The sequence below is a fragment of the Hemiscyllium ocellatum genome, chromosome X (assembly GCF_020745735.1).
Source record: "Hemiscyllium ocellatum isolate sHemOce1 chromosome X, sHemOce1.pat.X.cur, whole genome shotgun sequence".
NCBI classification, from domain to species: domain Eukaryota; kingdom Metazoa; phylum Chordata; class Chondrichthyes; order Orectolobiformes; family Hemiscylliidae; genus Hemiscyllium; species Hemiscyllium ocellatum.
Window position 1 is genome coordinate 12,255,946 of NC_083453.1, and position 21,378 is coordinate 12,277,323.

General features: G+C 41.6%; 1 protein-coding gene across 2 annotated transcripts in view; it reads left to right on the forward strand.

Annotated features, from left to right (window-relative positions):
- The window catches only part of LOC132805858 (cysteine/serine-rich nuclear protein 2-like), a 75,229-nt gene extending 57,923 nt beyond the window's left edge, over positions 1-17,306 (forward strand). Inside the window, exons 3-5 of one of the 2 annotated variants that reach the window (XM_060821174.1) lie at positions 4,144-4,403; positions 10,382-10,678; positions 15,492-17,306. In XM_060821174.1, the coding sequence (XP_060677157.1) occupies positions 4,144-4,403; positions 10,382-10,678; positions 15,492-16,472 (1,538 nt within the window). In that variant the 3' untranslated portion in view covers positions 16,473-17,306. The remainder of the gene's footprint in view (positions 1-4,143; positions 4,404-10,381; positions 10,679-15,491) is intronic. The other variant, XM_060821175.1, reaches the window with a different exon arrangement.
- The last annotated feature ends 4,072 nt before the right edge of the window (positions 17,307-21,378 follow it).

Below are 21,378 nucleotides of genomic sequence, written 5' to 3' on the forward strand. Positions count from 1 at the left end.
AGACTCTGTTCAATTTTAACCACAGACACTTTTTTTTTAAAAGAGGCAAGCTATTTTATTTTGATGTAATCCTTCCTTAGTGCTTTAGAAATGATTGGACCCTGAAGAACTAGTTGTGCTGATGCTGACTGCTATTTGATTGAAAATGTTTGGCCCTCCATCAGTTGCAGCATTTTCATTATGGTGAGCTTTTAATGATCAGTAACTCGAGTTCTCATCACAGGAACATTTATGAAGTCTTGAGCCAACTGGATTGCTGGCTTTGCTAAGGACCTGTAAACCGCCTTCACATTTTTGAAAAATTTAAGACTTTTGTTTATGTAGTGCTTTTCACAACATCCCATAAGTACTTTCTAATCAGCGTTGTATTTTCTTAAAGTTACATTGGTTTGTTTCTATGCCATAAATCCATTCAATTCAGTCAGTCCATGCCAATGTTTCCTTCACTGAGCCTCCTCCCATCTTTCCAAATCTAAATCTATCGTTATAAACCTCTATTCTATTTGTCTAGCTGCCCTTTAAATTCATCTATACTAATCACTTCAACCGTTCCCTGTGGTAGTAACTTCTACATTCTCACCACTCTTTGGTGAACAAGTTTCTTCTGAATTCCTTGTTGGATTACTTGGTGACCATTTTACATTGATGACCTCAGTTATTCTTTTCCCAACAGAAAAAACATTTTCTGTATCCATATTAGCAAAACCTTTCCGAATATTAAACATCTCCATTGGATCACTCCCCAGCATTTTGTCCAAGGGAGAAGAGACCCGGGCTTTAGGTCCTTTCCTGATATGTAAACTTTCACATTTCCAAGATTGCCTTTGTAAACTTCTGCACCTTCTCCAGCACCTCTGGATCCTTTTTATAGTACAGTGACTGGAACTGCACACAGTATTCTTAAGTGTGGTCTGACCAGTGTTCCATACAGATTCAGCATGACAACCTTACTTTTTAACTCTATTGCTCTAGCAGTAAAACTAATTGCTTGGCTTTCTCTCTTTATAGTCTTGCTACATGTGCTGCTTCGTTTGATGATGGAGGTATTTGTACTCCAAGAGCCCGTTGTTTTTTGACTCTGTTCCTTGAAATTGGCATTGCAAGTAGACAGGGTGATTAAGAAGGCATCTGGTACACTTGCCTTCATTGCTCAGACCACTGAGTGTAAGGATTGGGACATCATGTTGTGGTTGTACAGGGTATTGATGGGGCCACTTTTGGAGCGATGTGTACAGTTCTGGTCACCCTGTTATAGGAAGGATATTATTAAATTGGAGAGGGTGCAGAAATAATTTACAAGGATGTTGCGGAGACTGGATGTTTTGACTTGTACGGAGAGGCTGTATAGGTTTGGCCTTTTCTGATTGGAATGTACGAGGTTGAGGGGTGACGTTATTAGAGGTTTATAAAATCATGAGGGGTATAAATAAGGTGAATAGCCAAGATCTTTTTCCCAGGGTAGGGTAGTTCAAAACTACAGGGCATATTTTTAAGGTGAGAGGGGAAAGATTTAAAAGGGTCTCGAGGGAAAACATTTTCCTCACAAAAGTAGATCATATGTGGAAGGAATAGCCAGAGGAAGTGGTGGATGCAAGGACAGTTCCAAGATTTAAAAGACATTTGCATGCACACATGAATAGGAAAGGTTTAGAGGTATATGGGACTAGTTTAGTTTGAGAAACCTGGTCAGTATGGACGAGTTGGAACGACGGTTCTATTTCCATGCTGTATGACTCTTTAGATTTATACCTTCCAAGTAAAAACAAATCTGTCTGTTCTTCCTACCAAAATGCAATACCTCCTATTTGTTTGTGCAGAACTTCATTTGTTTATTATTTACCTGTTCTTCAAGTTTATTAATTTGCTCCTGTAAATTGTTGCCATCCCCCTCAATGGGAAAACAAGATTTTGCCTTGTTGAAATCAATGCTGACTATTGATTACTTTTATTTCTATATCTGTCTTCCTCCAGTCCCCTACAGCCCCTTTCTATTGCTGTTCCCACCCCATTCCCCACACCCCCTCCCTATCTCTGGCATCTCCTCCTGTCCCTACATCCTTCCCTATCCCTGTCACCTCGGCAAAGAGACTCGTGCCCCCAGGCCCATGGCAGAGCACTTAACAAGGACTGTAAAATTGAACACTTCTTTTCTTTATTCTTCTGCCTTTATGTTATGTTTTGGTTTATTTGTGTGTTAAGATGTTGTTGGAGAATGGCAACACTACAATGCTTTTCACTGTATTTTGTAACAAAATACATGTGTCAATAAGTAAATCAAATCAAAGATGTCCTTGTATTCTGTCCTTTTAGTCAGGATTCCATCATTTTTCCTAACATTTATGTTAAATTGACTAGTCTGTAATTCTCTGGGCATGTCTGTTCCTCTTAAATATAGAAATTAAGTTAGTTATTTCCCCGTTCTCTGGCACTATACATTTTTTGAATCCATTCTGAAACATGAGTGGTAATGCTTCTACTGTCTCTGCCCTAGATTCTTTCAAAATACCTGGATGAAATCCACCTGAACCAGGGTTTTTATTCTGAGTTTGTTTATTCAATACACCCCACTTTTTATTTTGCATGTAATTATCTCATCACTGATATCATCATTTAATATCGATTCTACCTGTTACCACTCCTTGGTAAATAATGAGGCAAAATAATTATTTAATATCACTCTATCACTACCTGTATATCCTGTCTGTCCTTAATGGTTCCACTCATATTATAGCTGCCTTTCTTTTTTTGAATTGATGTGCCTGTAAAATGGTGTGTTTTGAAGATTCCTTGATAATGTAATTTTGTAGTTCCTCTTTGCCTTCCCAATTTTTTTTTAACCTTCACTCCTAATTTCTTTGTTTTGTTTCTACCATGCTCCTCCTCTGTTTTCTATGTACTTGATGTAGGTCTTATCTTCTAATTCTCAAATGCTCCCTCAGGTTTTTACCATTTATGGAGTTCCATAATATTTAGCTTCTTTCCATTCAGCAGAACATATTTTCCTGCATTCTGCCAAGCTCTATTTTAAGTGTTTTCCATAGTTGTTCTATATGGCTTTCCCAATATAGTTCCCCATTTTATTTCTACCCTAACTCCGATTCAAAAGAAGACACCGAGCCTGCAAAGGGATTGACAGAGGGAAATGCAAGGTTGTTCACTTTGGCAAACAGAATATTCTTTAAATTGAGAGAGCCTGTGGTACAAAGGAATCTGGGCGTCCTCCTACATGAATCACAAAACGTCAGCATGCGTTTACAGCGAGTAATTAGGAATACTGGCCTTTATTGCAAGGAAGATTGAGTTTGAAAGCAGTGAAGTTTTGTTACATCTGCACATAGCTTTAGTGAGACTACACCTAGAGTCATGTGCGCAGTTTTGGCCTCCTTACTTAAGGAGGGGCATACTTGCTTTGGAGGCAGTTCAGAGAAGGTTTACTAGGCTGATTCTATTAAGAAAGGTTTGGGCATACTGGAGTTTAGAAGAATGAGAGGTGACCTTATTAAAACATGACCTGAGTTGGCTTGACATGTGGAAACGATGTTTCCTCATGTAGAATCTATAACTAGGAGGCACAGTTTAAGTACAAGGCATCTGCCATTTAAGACAGAGATTAGGAAGAATTTATTCAATGAAAATTCAGTCTTTGAAATTCTCTTCCCCAAGAGCCGTGGAGGCTGGGGTAACTGAATGTAATCAAGGCTGATTTTAACCGTTGCTTGATGGACAAGAGAGCCAAGGCTCATGGAGGATTGGTGGAAAAGTGAAGTTAGATGACAATCTGATCTGTCAAGGGGCACAACAGTCTCAATGGGCTGAATAGCAGCCTCCTGGTCCATTTTGTTGTCCTATTTCTCAGGTCCTCAAAATTGGCTTTTCTCTAACCTATTAACTTGACTTCTGTCCTTCTCTATCATCATTTTAAAGTTTAAAACTGTTACTAAGTACTATTGTCAGAAAACCCAGCAGTCAATTTGCAGCAAGCTTCCACAAGGGAGTTTAAAATGGATGTATTAGACTACAACGAGTGCTCTGTACACCAGTACTTAACAACAGTCTTGGTGCATTCCCTTCTTCTAATGCTCCTGCTTGATCTGATTTCAGTGCAGTGTTCAGTCATTGTCTACTTTTGAACTTCCTTTTCAGCAACTTCAATCTTGAAGAAGCAGAAGCGGCTGAGAGTAAAGAATGTTCGTTTTGACCAGGTCACTGTCTACTACTTCACACGCCGCCAAGGGTTCACCAGTGTGCCGAGCCAGGGAGGCAGTTCCCTGGGCATGGCCAGGCGCCACAACTGCATCCGCAGGTACACGCTGTGTGAGTTTGCGCAGGAGCAGGAACACCTTCACCGGGAAATGCTCCGTGACCATCTGAAGGAGGAGAAGCTCAACGTGCGAAAAATGAAGGTGAAAGGTTTACCTGTTTGAGGCTGGTGGTTTGGTTGTGATTCCTTCTGAATAACTTACCCTTTGTGACTTGAATGAAGCTCTCAAGTGCAACTCGAGTGACTGTGCTGTCAGAACCCAGAGGGTTCTTTTAACCAGACAGTCAGCAAGCAGTGTGCAGAAGCTGAGTGATTCCAGGCTGCAAGAAGCCTTTGTGTTTAATTATTTAATGTTCAAAGGTTATATTATTGGATAGTAATCCAGAGGCCTGGACTCATGCTGTAGAGACAGGTGTTCAAATCCCACCATAGTATTTGGGTTTAAAAGGTATTGGTGAACATGAAACAAATCAGGTTGTTGTAATAGCCTAAATGATTCATGAAAGTCCTTTTTGGGGAGGAAAATCTTTTGTCCAAACCTGGTCTGCCTTTTACGTCACTTCAGAACCACTTAGGTTGACTCTTAACTGCTCCTTTAAAATGGCTCGGCAAGGAATTTCAATGTACAAATCTGGAAGATGGATTGTCACCACAGTCTTGAGGATGGGTGATAAATGCTGGTCTTGACGATGAAGTCCACATCCCAAGAATAAATTTTAAAGACGTTGTTTTCAAGTTGAATGCAAATGCCCTTAAGTTCTATCATCCCAGTCTACCTTTATGGAACAAGGTCAACTTAATTAAGGGTCACAGCCCAAGTCAATGCTTGGCTAAAGAAGCCTTCTAATGCAGAATGCCACTGGGACATTGTACTGGAAGATTGATTTTTCTATATCTCAGAAGTGACTTAGCTGACACAGGATGAAGTTAAATAATCAGTATCTTTGTGTGGGTACATTAATTGTGAAGCTATAGATTGCATTTTGGAGGGCTGTGGTTAGTTGAAGTAGAAACAATATCCAGTTTAATTGTGAATGGTGCCAAGTGGATAAGGGGACTGATATGGGGACAGGGCGAATAAACAATGTTCAGGCTACTTGCTTCATTGGAAGGTTGCAATTCTATGTCATTCCTATGATTGAAGTGTCTCAACAAAATTACTTGTTACAGTTTAGTGTCCTCAGTGCTTCAATCTGCAGGTCTTTTACAGGAGGTAACTTCACTGAGATTCATCTCTGGGTGAATTGCTTCAAGCTCTCACAAGCTCTCAAAAACACTTCCTCCAACACATCTGACTCCCAGACCTGCCATGGGATTTTGGCCTTTTTCTCTTGGGCTGCTTGACCTAAACACAGTTTCGCTGTGAGGGAAATGAGTGATCTTGCTTTCAATCTCAAAGTGAGTGAGGTGTAATTGCATGATGCTGGAGTTCATGCAGGTATTCACGTGTCTGACTTCACCAGCAAAATTTGAATTCCTTTTAGGACACTGAGTACTGTTATGATGCATTTATGTAATGAGGCTGCATGTTGAAACAGAGACCAGCATCAAACAGGAAATTTTTGGATATTTTTCAGGGAGGACTTGGCAAGTTTACTGCGTATTTTGCCTCATCTTTTCATAATTGTTTGTAGACTTGATTGTTCTTTTGATGGTAGTGCTATGTGTACAGAACATACTGTTACACTTACAGCAGATAGAACATAGTGATGATCTCTCGGACCATTTTGTGTAATAAATGGAGGAGGTAAAAACAATGACTGCAGATGCTGGAAACCAGATTCTGGATTAGTGGTGCTGGAAGAGCACAGCAGTTCAGGCAGCATCCAAGGAGCAGCGAAATCGACGTTTCGGGCAAAAGCCCTTCATCAGGAATAAAGGCAGAGAGCCTGAAGCATGGAGAGATAAGCTAGAGGAGGGTGGGGGTGGGGAGAAAGTAGCATAGAGTACAATGGGTGAGTGGGGGAGGGGATAAAGGTGATAGGTCAGGAAGGAGAGAGTGGAGTGGATAGGTGGAAAAGGAGATAGGCAGGTAGGACAAGTCCGGACAAGTCATGGGGAGAGTGCTGAGTTGGAAGTTTGGAACTAGGGTGAGGTGGGGGAAGGGGAAATGAGGAAACTGTTGAAGTCCACATTGATGCCCTGGGGTTGAAGTGTTCTGAGGCGGAAGATGAGGCGTTCTTCCTCCAGGCGTCTGGTGGTGAAGGAGCGGTGGTGAAGGAGGCCCAGAACCTCCATGTCTTCGGCAGAGTGGGAGGGGGAGTTGAAATATTGGGCCACGGGGCAGTGTGGTTGATTGGAGCGGGTGTCCCGGAGATGTTCCCTAAAGCGCTCTGCTAGGAGGCGCCCAGTCTCCCCAATGTAGAGGAGACTGCATCAGGAGCAATGGATTCAATAAATTATATTAGTGGATGTGCAGGTAAAACTTTGGATGTGGAAGGCTCCTTTAGGGCCTTGGATAGAGGTGAGGGAGGAGGTGTGGGCGCAGGTTTTACAGTTCCTGCGGTGGCAGGGGAAAGTGCCAGGATGGGAGGGTGGGTTGTAGGGGGCGTGGACCTGACCAGGTAGTCACGGAGGGATCGGTCTTTGCGGAAGGCGGAAAGGGGCGGAGAGGGAAATATATCCCTGGCGGTGGGGTCTTTTTGGAGGTGGCAGAAATGTCGGCGGATGATTTGGTTTATGCGAAGGTTTGTAGGGTGGAAGGTGAGCACCAGAGGCGTTCTGTCCTTGTTACGGTTGGAGGGGTGGGGTTTGAGGACGGAGGGGCGGGATGTGGACGAGATGCATTGGAGGGCATCTTTAACCATGTGGGATTCTTTTCAGTGTCAAGTCGGTCGTCATTAATGGAGATGGAGAGGTTCAGGAAGGAGAGGGAGGTGTCAGAGATGGTCCAGGTAAATTTAAGGTCAGGGTGGAATGTGTTGGTGAAGTTGATGAATTGCTCAACCTCCTCGCGGGAGCATGAGGTGGCGCCAATGCAGTAATCAATGTAGCGGAGGAAGAGGTGGGGAGTGGTGCCGGTGTAATTACGGAAGATCAACTGTTCTACGTAGCCTTTCTTTTTAGTGTCACCGACTCCCACAGCTACGTGGATTACACCTCTTCCCACCCTACCTCTTGCAAAAATGTCATCCCTTATTCCCAATTCCTCCGGCTCCACTGTATCTGCTCCCAGGAGGACCAGTTTCACCATAGAACACACCAGATGGCCTCCTTCTTTAGAGACCGCAATTTCCCTTCCCACGTGGTTAAAGATGCCCTCCAATGCATCTCGTCCGCATCCCACACCTCCGCCCTCAGACCCCACCCCTCCAACCGTAACAAGGACAGAACGCCCCTGTGCTCACCTTCCACCCTACAAACCTTCGCATAAATCAAATCATCCGCCGACATTTCTGCCACCTCCAAAAAGACCCCACCACCAGGGATATATTTCCCTCTCCACCCCTTTCCGCCTTCCACAAAGACTGTTCCCTCCGTGACCATCTGGACAGGCCAACGCCCCGCCTACAACTCACCCTCCCATCCTGGCACTTTCCCCTGCCACCGCAGGAACTGTAAAACCTGCGCCCACACCTCCTCCCTCACCTCTATCCAAGGCCCTAAAGGAGACTTCCACATCCATCAAAGTTTTACCTGCACATCCACTAATATCATTTATTATATCCGTTGCTCCCGATGCAGTCTCCTCTACATTGGGGAGACTGGGCGCCTCCTAGCAGAGCGCTTTAGGGAACATCTCCGGGACGTCCGCACCAATCAACCACACCGTCCTGTGGCCCAACATTTCAACTCCCCCTCCCACTCTGCCGAAGACATGGAGGTCCTGGGCCTCCTTCACCGCCGCTCCCTCACCACCAGACGCCTGGAGGAAGAACGCCTCATCTTCCGCCTCGGAACACTTCAACCCCAGGGCATCAATGTGGACTTCAACAGTTTCTTCATTTCCCCTTCCCTCACCTCACCCTAGTTCCAAACTTCCAGCTCAGCACTGTCACCATGACTTGTCCGGACTTGTCCTACCTGCCTATCTCCTTTTCCACCTATCCACTCCACCCTCTCCTCCCTGACCTATCACCTTCATCCCCTCCCCCACTCACCCATTGTACTCTCTGCTACTTTCTCCCCACCCCCACCCTCCCCAAGCTTATCTCTCCACGCTTCAGGCTCACTGCCTTTATTCCTGATGAAGGGCTTTTGCCCGAAATATCGATTTCGCTGCTCGTTGGATGCTGCCTGAACTGCTGTGCTCTTCCAGCACCACTAATCCATAATAAATGGAGGAGCTGAGCTCATTAGTGTATTGTCGTATTATAATACATCAATCTCACTTTCCGATTTCTACACTTCGGGTCCCACTTAAAATGATTACAATTTGAAGTCCTTCTACAAGAAAGCATAGCTGAGAGCGGCACGGTGGCACAGCAGTTAGCACTGCTGCCTCAGCGCCAGAGACCTGGGTTCAATTCCTGCCTCCAGCAACTGTCTGTGTGGAGTTTGCACATTCTCCCGTGTCTGCGTGGATTTCTTCTGGGTGCTCCGGTTACCTCCCATAATCCAAAAATGGTCAGGTGAATTGGCCATGCTAAGTTGCCCGTAGTGTTAGGTGAAGGGGTAAATGTAGGGGAATGGGTCTGGGTGGGTTGCTCTTCGGAGGGTCGGTGTGGACTTGTTGGGCCGAACGGCTTGTTTCCACTGTAAGTAATCTAATCTAAAGAGTCTAAAATCTTAACCTCAATATCATTCCAGATTACCAAATCTTGGTTCCCACACGCTATTTGTGTTTGACACGAGCTTTATCCATTTTCCTCCCTTGCCTCAGGAGAAATCCCCTGCTCTTTCTTCTTCAAATTAAGAGATCTTTTATGTCCAACTCTAAATGCCAAAGGGGGGGGGGGGGGGGGGGGGCATGGAGGGCAGTGGAAATATGATAACAGGATCAGTTTTGAACTGGGGAAGGAGATGGGATGGTGAAATGGAGCATGTGTGTTAGCAGTCTGGGATTCACAGTGCCTCTGAGTGCTGGGGATGGTAGGAGATTGTTTTGAAGCTAACATAATTATGATGTGCCACTTAATGTAATAAATTCAACCCTCACTCCCTTGATAAGTCACAAAACATGTCTGGGGAGGGGGTCTTGGACTGCACATTCTACATTTTCCATTAGCGCCCTGACTCGAAGACAAATCCTCTTGGCTATTAACACACAAAACAAAAATTAGTGGAGAAACTCAGCAGTTCTAGCAATATCTGTGGAGGGAAAGCAGAGTTAGTGTTTCAAGTCCAGTCACCCCAAATAATTTGCTTTCTCTCCACAGATGCTGCCAGAGTTTCTCCAGTAATTTCTGTTTTTGTATTTAAGATTTCCAGCATCACAATTCTTTGTTTTATTCCTCTACAATTGTTTTATCTATTTTTTTAAAAGAAAAAGTAGCTTTCTTTTGATTTATAGGTTCCATTCCGTTGGGAGAAAGCAGTTTTAAGGTGTAAAGAAAATCAATTAAATCCAAATGGTAAATAGCAAGTAGTTTTTGATAAAATTAAGTACGTTGGAAAGAATGGATTGTAATACTGATGTTTGCTTGTAGACTGTAGAATACTGTGGCAGGTTGTAGTAAAACCAGTAGTTTCCAGGGATCTTTTCTTGCAGACTTGGAAACTAAATGCACTGTTAATGTTTGTAACTTGCCCTTGAGTCTATCATGCACCCCGTATTATAACTGAGCATATCATTGGGATTAGAGGTGACATTGATCAATCTCCTGTCTTACCGGCACATTAACTGTTGGACCCCTGGGCTGTAAGCTGCAGACTGATGATGATGCTTTTATTGGAGATGACTCAGACTCTACTCGTTTCTTTTCTGTTTTTGTTTTTACTAGAGAAGAGGTTTTTATCAGAGATGAGGTTTATTCCAGAATTGTTTAAGTTTTCCTCCAGAAAGTTGCATAATGCAGTTATTGTGATGAGCTTTCACATCTGAGGACAACATAAGCTTGTAGTATGAATGCATTTGTCAGTGAAATCTGATGGAAATATTGCATCAGAACACATAATATTGGTCTTGTTCTTTGTCCCACAGACACCTGACCATAAATTATTCTAAATATTTCTCAACAGTTGACAAAGAACGGTACAGTTGAGTCGGAGGAAGCCAATGTACTCACCATTGATGACGTTTCTGACGATGACATTGATGTGGACAGTATTGAGGTAGATGACTATTTCTTTTTACAACCACTACCCACAAAAAGGCGAAGAGCTTTATTACGTGCATCAGGCGTCAACAGGATTGATACCGAGGAAAAGCATGAGCTGCGAGCCATTCGCTCGTCCAGGGAGGAATGCGGGTGCGACTGTAGGTTTTACTGTGATCCTGAAGTGTGCCCCTGTAGCAAAGCGGGAATCAAATGCCAGGTAAGGTCAAAGCCTATGGCCAATAGAAGTGATTATTATACAACCTCAGGAGACTAATTCAGTGTTGTTTTTAATGTAAACTCTTGTGTGATATCAAATCACTGATACTGATTATCTGAATAATAAACTCCTAAGACTACAGCACAAATCTGAAATCCTTGCCTAGAAAAGGAACTTGGTGGCTGCAGGCTGTTTAATACCCCTGCTCACCGAAAGCTGAGCAGGAGAAAAGTCCCTTTGATGGTAACATTTGAGGCATACCACTTGAATGATACTTCCGTGGTGGAATTGCTCATTTGTGGAATTCTCATCCCATCTTTAAGTTCGTTAAAAATTTGCACTCTTCCTCTTTTGTTGAGGCTGAGAAGTTGCTGCCATGTGCTGCGCAAAATAGCTCAAACTGTATGGAAGTGCAAGTCTGGCATAATATAAAAGTGACTGCTGATTTGCTGTCAGTGACCAATATCAGTTCTGCTGGTTCTTGCTGAGCTGCACTTGCAAATAAATGGCTTACAATGAGTTCATGGCCATTTTCACCATGCTAGGCAAACCTAATCCTTATCACAGCATACATCCCTGCACTTGTTTTCCAGCAAGGCCCACTGAATAGTGACTAATTGCTATTCTCCTTAACCTGTGAACACAGTAGTCAGACGTAGCACCACTGCTGCTTTTGTGCCTAAGGTATGCTTAATGTAGACCAGGGATATAATAAAACTTTTACTGCATTCTACACATAAGAATTTAACTGCAAGCAACAATTCTTCATGAGTGACTGTTGTAAACTGTCAGTTTGAGCCCTTATCTAGCCTCATTTAAGTTAAAGATTATGTTCTCTTTTTTTAAACTCCAGCATCAAATTTAGATGATTTATTTGGTTGCAACGAAAGTAAAACGTGGACATGGACTTAACTCTGACCTTCTGATTAGTCTGAATGAGATTCCTGTACAGGTCTGAAGTAATATCCAAACAGCCCTCTGCTATATATTAAGATCATATAGCATGAAAGTGTTGATGGCTCTAGGCTTTGTGTGTAATCACAGACTGAACACTATCCCTTTTCATTACCTGTTGTGCCCAGTGAAAATTGAGTACCTTTAGTTCTAATTTAGCTGGTGCTCTATTGGAGTATTCCTAATTATAAACTGGGTCTCCGTAGTCCTTGCTCATACATCATATACAATGTAAATTTACTTCATCCAAAATTACCCTGCCCTGTGTCCGAACTTGCACTGAGTCCCTGAGTTGACGCCCCACCCCCCAGATCAATTATCTAAATTCGCTACCAGTCTGGCAATAGTTTAGCTTCTAAAGTTTTCATAGTTACTTTCAAGCCCCTCCATGGCTTCTTTCCCCTCCTCTCTCTTTAATCATAACCAGCCATACAGCTGGAGATCTTCACACACCTTTAATCGCAACCTTGTGCACATTTTAATCAGTCTACCAGTGGCAGCTGCCCTTTAAGCTGATGGGCCTTGAGCTCCAGAATTGCCACCTAAGCCTCTCGAGCTCTCTTTTCTTTTCTCAGACATTCCTTAAAACCTATCTCTTTGGCTAAACCTTTGATTACTTGTCCAAATATCTCCTTATGTGACTTAGCATCAAAATTTTTGTTTGATAATCATTCAGGTGAAGCAGCTTTGGGATGATAAGTTGCAACGTAAATGCAAGTTGTTCAGGGTGTGGTCCCAATCAGGGCAGTCCCAACCTATAACCCCCTGTGACAGCTGCAGCCCTATGGGCAAGTTGTGGTACTTCAGTCAAACTGAAAATTATCACAGGTTGTCCTGGGACTGGCCCTGGAGATGATGTTGGCTACACTCGCAACGCTTTCAGTTTGGTTAGGGACAAGTGATTTCAGAACACAACAGGCTTGCAGTTTTTAATAGATGATTTATTTTCTAGATTTCAGATTAATTAGCTGTATGAGTTAGACGTAATGTTGTTTCATTAGTACATTGGGTTACAATTCACAAACCATCAAACAGACTTTAAATGATTATTCCTGTAGCTGGTTTTAATAATTAATACGTACTCATGAGTTTCCTGAATGTGGCTGATTTTATCAAATAAATTCTAAATGGGTATGGAAAGTCTCTGAAATCTTCAGTTCACCACTCTTTTTTTTTCTAAGCTATTTTGTAGGCAGGTCCTTAGGCGTGACACAAACTCCCATCACCCTCTGTAGAGGCAGTGGTGTACTGGTAATGTTACTGAATTAGCAGCCCAGAACCCCAGGCTAATGGTGTGGGGTACGTGGGTTCAAATCCCACTGCCGCAGATGGTGAAATTCAAATTCAATAAAAATCCAGGATGGCTACCCATAAGTCATCCGGTTCACGAATGCCCTTTGGGGAAGGAAACCTGCCATCCTTGTCCAGTCTGGCCTACACGTGAATCATGCACAGTAATGTGGTTGATTCTTGGTTGTCCTCTGGGTAATTAGGCATGGGCAGTCAATGTTGACCTAGCCAGCGATGCCCACAAACAATTTTTAAAATAATCTCAATACTTTCATTCCCTCCTTATTTTGAACATAGGCCAACTTGACCCTTGTATTAAATGCTCTCAAAAGTGTGTCCCTTTTGACTGGGACTGTTCGGTTAACCCCCAGTAAAACTTTGCAATGAGATTTTGAAGCACAGTTAAACAGACTTTCCATCAATTAAAGATCAACACTGAGCCAAGAGGCTGCCAGGAAACCATTGGCTGTTTCTCATCCTGGCAGGGAGTTGCTGGATGGCCTCCAGCTGAAATAAATCCATGGGTGCTTAAAGTTGGTCCTGCTGTTTCAGCTGCAACATTAATTTTAATGTTCAGATGGTTTCCCAACCATTATAGAATTTGAGTAATGTACAGGTGTCTTGCTCCATGGGTAAGGATTCTGGTTTTCAGGAGACTATACTGGATCAAACGTCTATTCTCAACCCATTCGGACCTCTCCACATCTGGTTGCCAGGAATGGTGGTGAATAGAGTGAGGCGTTGTTCAGTGTTTATGGTTAAACAGATGTAAGACTGAACATGAGATGCCGGTTGTAAGTGATTTGCAGCTTCTGATAATGTTTCGATGTAACTAGGTAAATGTCTTCAACTGTAAATTGCTCAATGTCCATGAGAAAAGAAAGATTTGCATTTATATAGCACCTTTCATGATCTCAAGCTATCCCAAGGTACATTACAGTCAATTAAGTACTTTTGAAATATAGTCTCTGTTGTATTATTGGGATGTGCGGCAGCCAATTTGTGCACAGCAAGCTCCCACAATGTTTTTTTTGTGTTGCTTACTTGAAAGGTAAATATTGGCCAGTTGACCAGGATAACTCCCCTGCTCACAAAATACAACCAGGACAATATTCGTTTAGCGTCAGTGACTTACTAAAATGTCCCAAGGTACTTCATGGGAGCATTATAAAACAAAACACCAATTCACAGAATTAGATCAGATAAGCAAAAGCTTAGTCAAAGAGGTAGTTTTTTGGGACTGTAGGAAGGGTATTCCAAAGCTTACGGCTGAGGCAACAGAAGGTGCCAATGAGGGAACAATTAAAATTGGGGATGCTCAAGAGGGCAGAATTGGAGGAGCTCAGATATGTGGAACTGGAGGAAGTTACAGAGCTAGGTAGGGGATGAGGCCATGAAGGAATCAAAAGCAAGGATAGAATTTTAACACCAAGATGTTGCATGATTGCCCCCGTGGTCTCTGGAAATGGATTTGCTATGAATGAGCAGCAGAGTTTTGGATGACTTCAGGTTTGCAAAGGGTAGAATACAGGAGAACACTGGAACTGTCAAGACTAGAAATAATGAAGGCATAAAAGAGGGTTTCAATAGCAGGTGAGTTGAGATAGGGCAAAGATGGACAATGCAATGGAGGTAGGAGTGGGCAGTGTTAGTGATGGCATAAATAAGAAGGCAGAAGCTCAACTCTGGGTTAAATGTGACTTAACCTTGGGTTGCTGCCAGGGAAAAGGATACCACCTTTGGTCTCTGATCTAATCTTTCATCCGAAAGATGGCACCCCTGACCATGCAGCGCACTCTTGCTTGAGTGTCGGCATCATTTTTCTTAAGTCTCTGGAGTGAGACTTGAACCTACAATCTCTTGACTCAGAGATGAGAGTGCCACCAGTGAACCATAGCTGACTCAATGAATAACAGTTTGTTGTGGCAGACTGTGGAGTTGGTCCTACATACTGAGACAGGTTGCCTTGCAGGGTGATGGTATACCAATATTACAACAAGTCACTATACAAAAAACAGAACTGTGGATGCTGGAAATCCAAAACAAAATCAGAAATTGCTGGAGAAGCTCAGCCCATCTGGCAGCATCTGAAAAGAAACCAGTTAATGTTTCAGGTCCAGTGACTGTGTTTTTCAGAATTAGCTGAAGAAGAGTCACTGGACCTGAAATGTTAACTCTGCTTTCTCTCCATAGATGCTACCAAACCTGCTGAGCTTCTCCAGCAATTTCTGATTTTGTTTCTAACATATCGCTATATTGCCCTTTAGACTTTTTAATGTATTCATTAATGACCTGTTAGCATCACTGTCAAGGCCAATGTTTATTGCCCTTCAACAGGTCACAACTGAATTGCTTGTGAGGCTGTTAGAGGACAGTTAAAATTCAATAAGACCAACATTTTATTTTAGAATTTTAATTAATTTGTCAAATTTAAATTCCCTCAACTTCCATAGCTGGATTTGAACCTGTGTCTCTGGTGCATTAGTGCTGACCTCCCAATTATTGGTCTGGTAATATTACCTCAGTGTAACTATCCTCACTTTATTAATATCAATCTCTTCTCCTTAAGGTGGACAGAATGTCTTTTCCCTGTGGGTGCTCCAAAGATGGATGCGCTAATGCGGCTGGCCGGATTGAATTTAACCCCATCCGCGTACGGACTCATTACTTGCACACTATCATGAAGCTGGAACTGGAGAACAAACAGCAGGACCATCATCAGCAGCCATTGCCTGCCATTTCCCATTGCTCCAATGATAGACATACAGAGGTACAAGACTATCAGGAATTTACTGCAGAAAATTATGATTTGGAGAATGAAACTGCGGTCATGCACTTACAGTCTGCTGAGGAGATGGACAGGAAAAAGGAAGAGGAGGATGATTTAACCAGTTCTAGTGTAACCATGGATACCAGTGTAGACAGCCTTGAAGTTTGTATATTAGGAGATCCTGTGGCTGGACCTGATGAAGCCTGTGAAGGGCTAGCAACGCCTGTTGTGATTCAAGCGGAAGTGACTCCTGTTTCTCCTGTGTTGTGTTTTGCTGATAGCACTGTTCAAGATAACTCAACACCTGAGGAACAGACATATTTAACCAACCCCACAGTGTTATATTATCAAATCGACCAGAGCTGTTCTGTAGGTGTGAACTGCAGTGATAGGGAGGCGAATTATGTGGATGCAGGATTAGAATCCAATTGCAGTAAGGAAAACGCTGTAGAAAATTTAATTGCTGCTACCAATTGCTCATTGTCATCATACGTGTCTGTCACAGAGCACTTTTCTGAAAACACAGGAACCTCTAAATACAGTGATGTACAATTTCTCTCAATGGAAGATGGTAATTCCTTAGTAGATGTTGGTTCTAATGTATACACTGAAAGTACTAAACAGGAGTTCCAGCTGCATTCAAAGCTTCAAAATGGCTTCCCCAGGGCCCCTGATGGTGACCTTTGTACGCCTGAGCCGACTGTGGAGAATGTGTGTTCCCAGTCTGAAGGTCAGAGGTCCCCAGAGGAAGCCCCTGCAGCAAACTCCGTAACGATGTAATGCATTTTTGCAGCTAGTTTGCACAATTTCCTCTGGCTTTTTGCTGATTTAAATGTCTATTTATTTAGGATGTTTTTGTAGTAAAACAAAAAAAAATTAAAAAAAAAATCTTGTAGCTGGAGACTGAAGTTAGGGCTTTAAATTTGGCAAAGCATGTTCAGATCAGAAAAAAAACCCACATCTTTCTGGTGATGAACCTAACTGACAAAGGAGATGGAGGTAGGAAGTAATTTTAGGATGCAGCAGTTTGACTCTGTCACAAAAACTAGAAATTAATGTGAAAATGTTAACTTTTTTAAAATATTTAATTTTTTTAAGCTATGATTACCCCTTTGTCGCAGAAACATATGCACAATAGAGCAATGGTTAACGTCTGTGGAGAGAATGCTTCAGACTCCATTTTGTGTTAATATTTCAAATCCATTAATTCTGACTCCATCAGTACAATCTCTAGTATTCCTATGGTAGTGCATATTGTGTAGGCTGTGGCCTCAAACAGAGCCTGCATTGTTCTAGACTCAAAGCCAGATTGAGTAATTTGAGTAGATGTTTCCCCAAAGGGGATGTGTATACTCTTGGACAGAAATCTTGCAAGGCAAAACTGGCAGCTCTAAATATGGGGCCAATTTGAGGTGTCCAAAGTAACTGGTGCTGTGCAGAGCTGTAGTAACAGTGAAGTATTTGCTTCTCTTAATGGATCTTAGGTCTTGTTGTTCCCACGTTGAATACATCACCAACTATTGCAGGCTTTATAGAGGTTGCTTCTTGAACTCAATACCTTATTCTTGGTATAATTCCTGTTGGTTACTTGCTTCCACATTGTATGCAGCTTAAAGGGGCATTGGCTTTATTAAAAATGTTTTGGCAATATTTGTTTTTGGAAAGGTGGGAAGACCCACTGATATCAAATTTTAAACGGTGTTGTGTTTTGACATTGTCATGATGTTGTGTATTTGGTAATTTTCTTTCGATGGTGAATATTTTCCTGGTGATGCCCCCATCACCGTTCAAAATGGGCTTACATTTTTAGAACTGGTAACAGATCCATAAAGGTGTTGCACTTCTCCTCTCAGAACTACTTCTGTTAAACCTCAAACTCAAAATATGCCAACTAACTAAAGCCTATTTTCGCTTTGGGTGGTGAAGGGTCATTGCAAACATTCATATCACATGCTTTATTAGATTGTTCTGCAGCTTTGTACTGGGCACAGTAATATTGATATTTGAGAATGCACAAACAATTTTGTAACATATGTTGTCAGCTTGTGTGTAATAGGTCTTGATGGGTTTCAGGTTGCGTTTTATATTTTTGCCTTGACCAATTGTGTAGGTTTGAGAATGTCGGTGGATGGGAGATTATTAGTGGGCCTGGTCTTCATCAAAACAGTACTTTTTATAAAAGAGGACTTGTCACTGTCCCTGCATCTCAAGTCTACTGGAAAAACTTATCCTTCCTTAGTCATGTAAAAATGCCAAATCTGTTCACTAGTTTAAAACCTGAGGATGAAGTGATCATTTTTGCAGTTAAACCCCTGACATCTGTAGGTTTCCAAGCTTGAACATTAGCTCTATTGATTCAACTTTTTTGTTCCACTCGCTCTTTTCCAGGGTCTCTGCTCTTAATGCAAATCAACTTTTTCCTGCACTTTCCCACCACTTTCCAAAACAAGTCATCTTTAAAAAATAAGTTGAGTAACCAGAGGCAAAATAACAGCATTTCAGAAATACAATATGCAACCAGCACATAAGAAATTTTAAAGTTGTAGTCTAGGACTCTACTGAAAGAACATACCTGCAGTTCATACAAAGCTTTAAAATGATCTGGGCTTCCATGCTGACCTCACAGAAGTGAAAAGTTTGAAGGCATGCTTTGGATTTAACACATGTAATTTCAGGAAGTTCCCTCCTGGGCTATTGATCCTTGAAATGTATTGATCCTTGACTTAAGTTTTTCCAGTCTTTTCTTATACGTTTGTCCTCAGCCTTAATTGTGACTCATCTGTACACCACCTCCAGCTCTTGAATGTTTCTTGGTGGCCAAAATGGGACTTGAGATGTGTGGACTGGCTAGAGGCCGATTTGATTTTTTTTTCACCAGCTCCTCTTGACTGTTGTCTTTGTAGTTCAGCATTCTGTTTGTGCCACTGACTGCTGCTTTGCAGTAGCTGTGTGTTGAAGAGCATCCATCTCCAAAAACCAGTCTTTTTTTTTCTAAATTTATGCATTTTAATCACTTGCATTTGCATAGAATATTGCAAATTATAAACGAAAATTTAGGTTTGGAAATATGAAGTAACATTAAAACATACTGAAAGACATGAGGTCCAACAGCTTCAGATCAAATGAAGATGCTTCACCAGACTAACTCTCAGAATTGACCAAAACCATGCAAGCAAAGCGAACACAACACTCTTCTAACTCCAAACTGTTAATAGGCATTCGGCAGAATTTACCCCTCCCTAGTGTGGCATGATTATTGGCAATGAAGGTCTGAAAATACCATGTAAATGAAGAAAATCTGATTCTTGACAGCAAGAAATTTTTTTCCTGATTTTTATCTCACGCCTTGAATTACAAATTCAGATTCTCACTGTTGAACAGTTGCGAGCTTATGTATTTGCATCTTATTAAAACTCCATCGCGACTTATTTGCATGCCACCTCCGATTTCATTATCCTTCACCGACAGACTAAATAGTGTTATTTTATCCCTAATTATTTCAAGACTGTTTATGGGGTGTACCTTTTCACCTACACTTTGCACTGATTAGAATTACATTTCATTTGCCAATTAGCCACCCATTTACTGTATATTTTTTATCAAACCTACTTATAGCTCTGCTGCATTTTCAAATCAATCCCCTCACTTGGGTGTCATCTGTGAATTCGACCAATTTGCAGAGTTTCCGAACCGAGTTGCTGTTTTGAATTTGCGGCAGGGTCTCCGCTCAGCATAATCTCCAACCTTGACAATTTCCCTAAAAGATACCAACTGCCTTCTACCATCCAACTGATTTGTTTATCAGTTCCTTGGCTTTATTTTATTGTGGAACTTTGCCATCAGGTGGCTGTGTCTTTTGTGTGCCTGGTTCTGATTCAGGATTGTGCTTTTGCTTACAGCTTCCTAAACTAGTTATGCTTTGGGAGGGCCCGCCAAACTGAAAATTATCACCGGTGCGAGAAATCTCTCGCTTCACCAGCTGGTTCTCAAAGAAATGTAGACCCTTAAATTGAGTCCAACTTTGCCAATAAACATTAGTTTGGTAGAGATGTAAGTTGATGGGAGGAATGTGCGGGCTTGATTTTGTAATTTTTAAAGATCTTTTTAAATCACTGCAAAGGAAGACGTGGTGATCTGAGACTATCAAAAGATTTTTTTCAAATTCAGTCTGGGGTAGAATTTTAAAGTTGTACCACTTTAAATTTCTTTTCTGGGTTTAAAGTGGGCCAGCAGTTGCTTTAGTCTGTCTGGTGAGAAATGCATCTGTTAGGTTGACATGCTGTCTGTGAAATATTATATTTAAGTGTAGAGATCTTGTAAGTGTAATTTTTCAATTGTTTCCATCGTTGCAAAATCCTGACTCTTTCAAAGCTATTGGCTTCGTAGGTGGACATGTTGTGGTTTCCCACATCAAAATTTGTGGTTATGATTTTTAAAAATTGGACTTGAATGATTTTTGTGTGAAGATAAGGGAGTGGCAAATATATGTCTGAGCACAGAGTGACACATCTATACAGAAATCCTGATTAATGTTGCCATCATGGAATAAAATAGACATTTCTCTCGACCCCACCACCAACCTATTCCCCTAATGACAATCCAATTAGGTGCTTTATTGCAGAAATTGGAAGCAATCATGATTAAGCACATTGCTTTTTAAGCTTAAGCCATTTTAATGTTTTCAAAACAATACGTTGCTTTAAGTTCTGCCTTATTTATCTTTTAAAAAGATGAGGGGTTATTCAGTTTTTTAAAAAAAAAATCCTCTTCTCTCAACTCATCCTCGACTCAGACTACTGAATAAATGGCTTCTTGGTATGAGAGCATCTTTTCCTCCTCCCTTTGGAGCATCAAACTGGTGTTTGCTCAGTATCTTTGTCCAGGGCCATAATCAGTTTGCATTGTGAATTTCAGGCACAAACCTGCATCCTATCATTCTGAAACACTGTTGTTAGGTGACTCAGCAGCTACACATTAGTAACTCAATGATATGCTATCTTACAGAAAGATGTGCTCCCTGATGCCAGGACAGATCCATATATATGGCAGTTAAGGACTCTGTGATTCAGAAGGATTATGTTTCTATGATTAGTGCACACCCCTCATTATGGGAATGCAATTGACTAAAATTGAATTGATCTCTTCTCTGTCTACTTTAAGGGCCGTATACAATGCTGGATCAGCTAATTTTAGCTCCATTCCCAAACGGTCTATGCATACAGTACAAACCTAGACAGAAAGGATTTCTGTTGCACTCTTGAAGGATGCCATTTTCTGGGGATTCCAGAAGTGGATATGGGGAGAGTGTTTAGCTAATTTTGCTATCAATCATTTTTTAAAAAAATTAGATGTTTCAGCCAATCTCTACCAAAAGTGATACTTCAAAACAAATGACTTGTGTGAAGAGTCTCATATAATCCTGTTTAATTCTTGTTTTTAAATTCCTCACTCTTAAGGAAGGACATTGAGTCCAACCCACCCCAGTGATTCATAAATCTTTTTTTGAAACACTTTAGAAAACTAGATAGATACTTGGGCAGCACATTATTTATTTAAATATTTGTCATATTACTAAATATCAAAACTTTTTAAAAAAAACTTGGCATGCTCAGGGATCACTTGTTGATCACCAGCCAGATTTCTCCCCCTGCCCCCCAATAAGGATATATTAGACATAGCTGAGTAT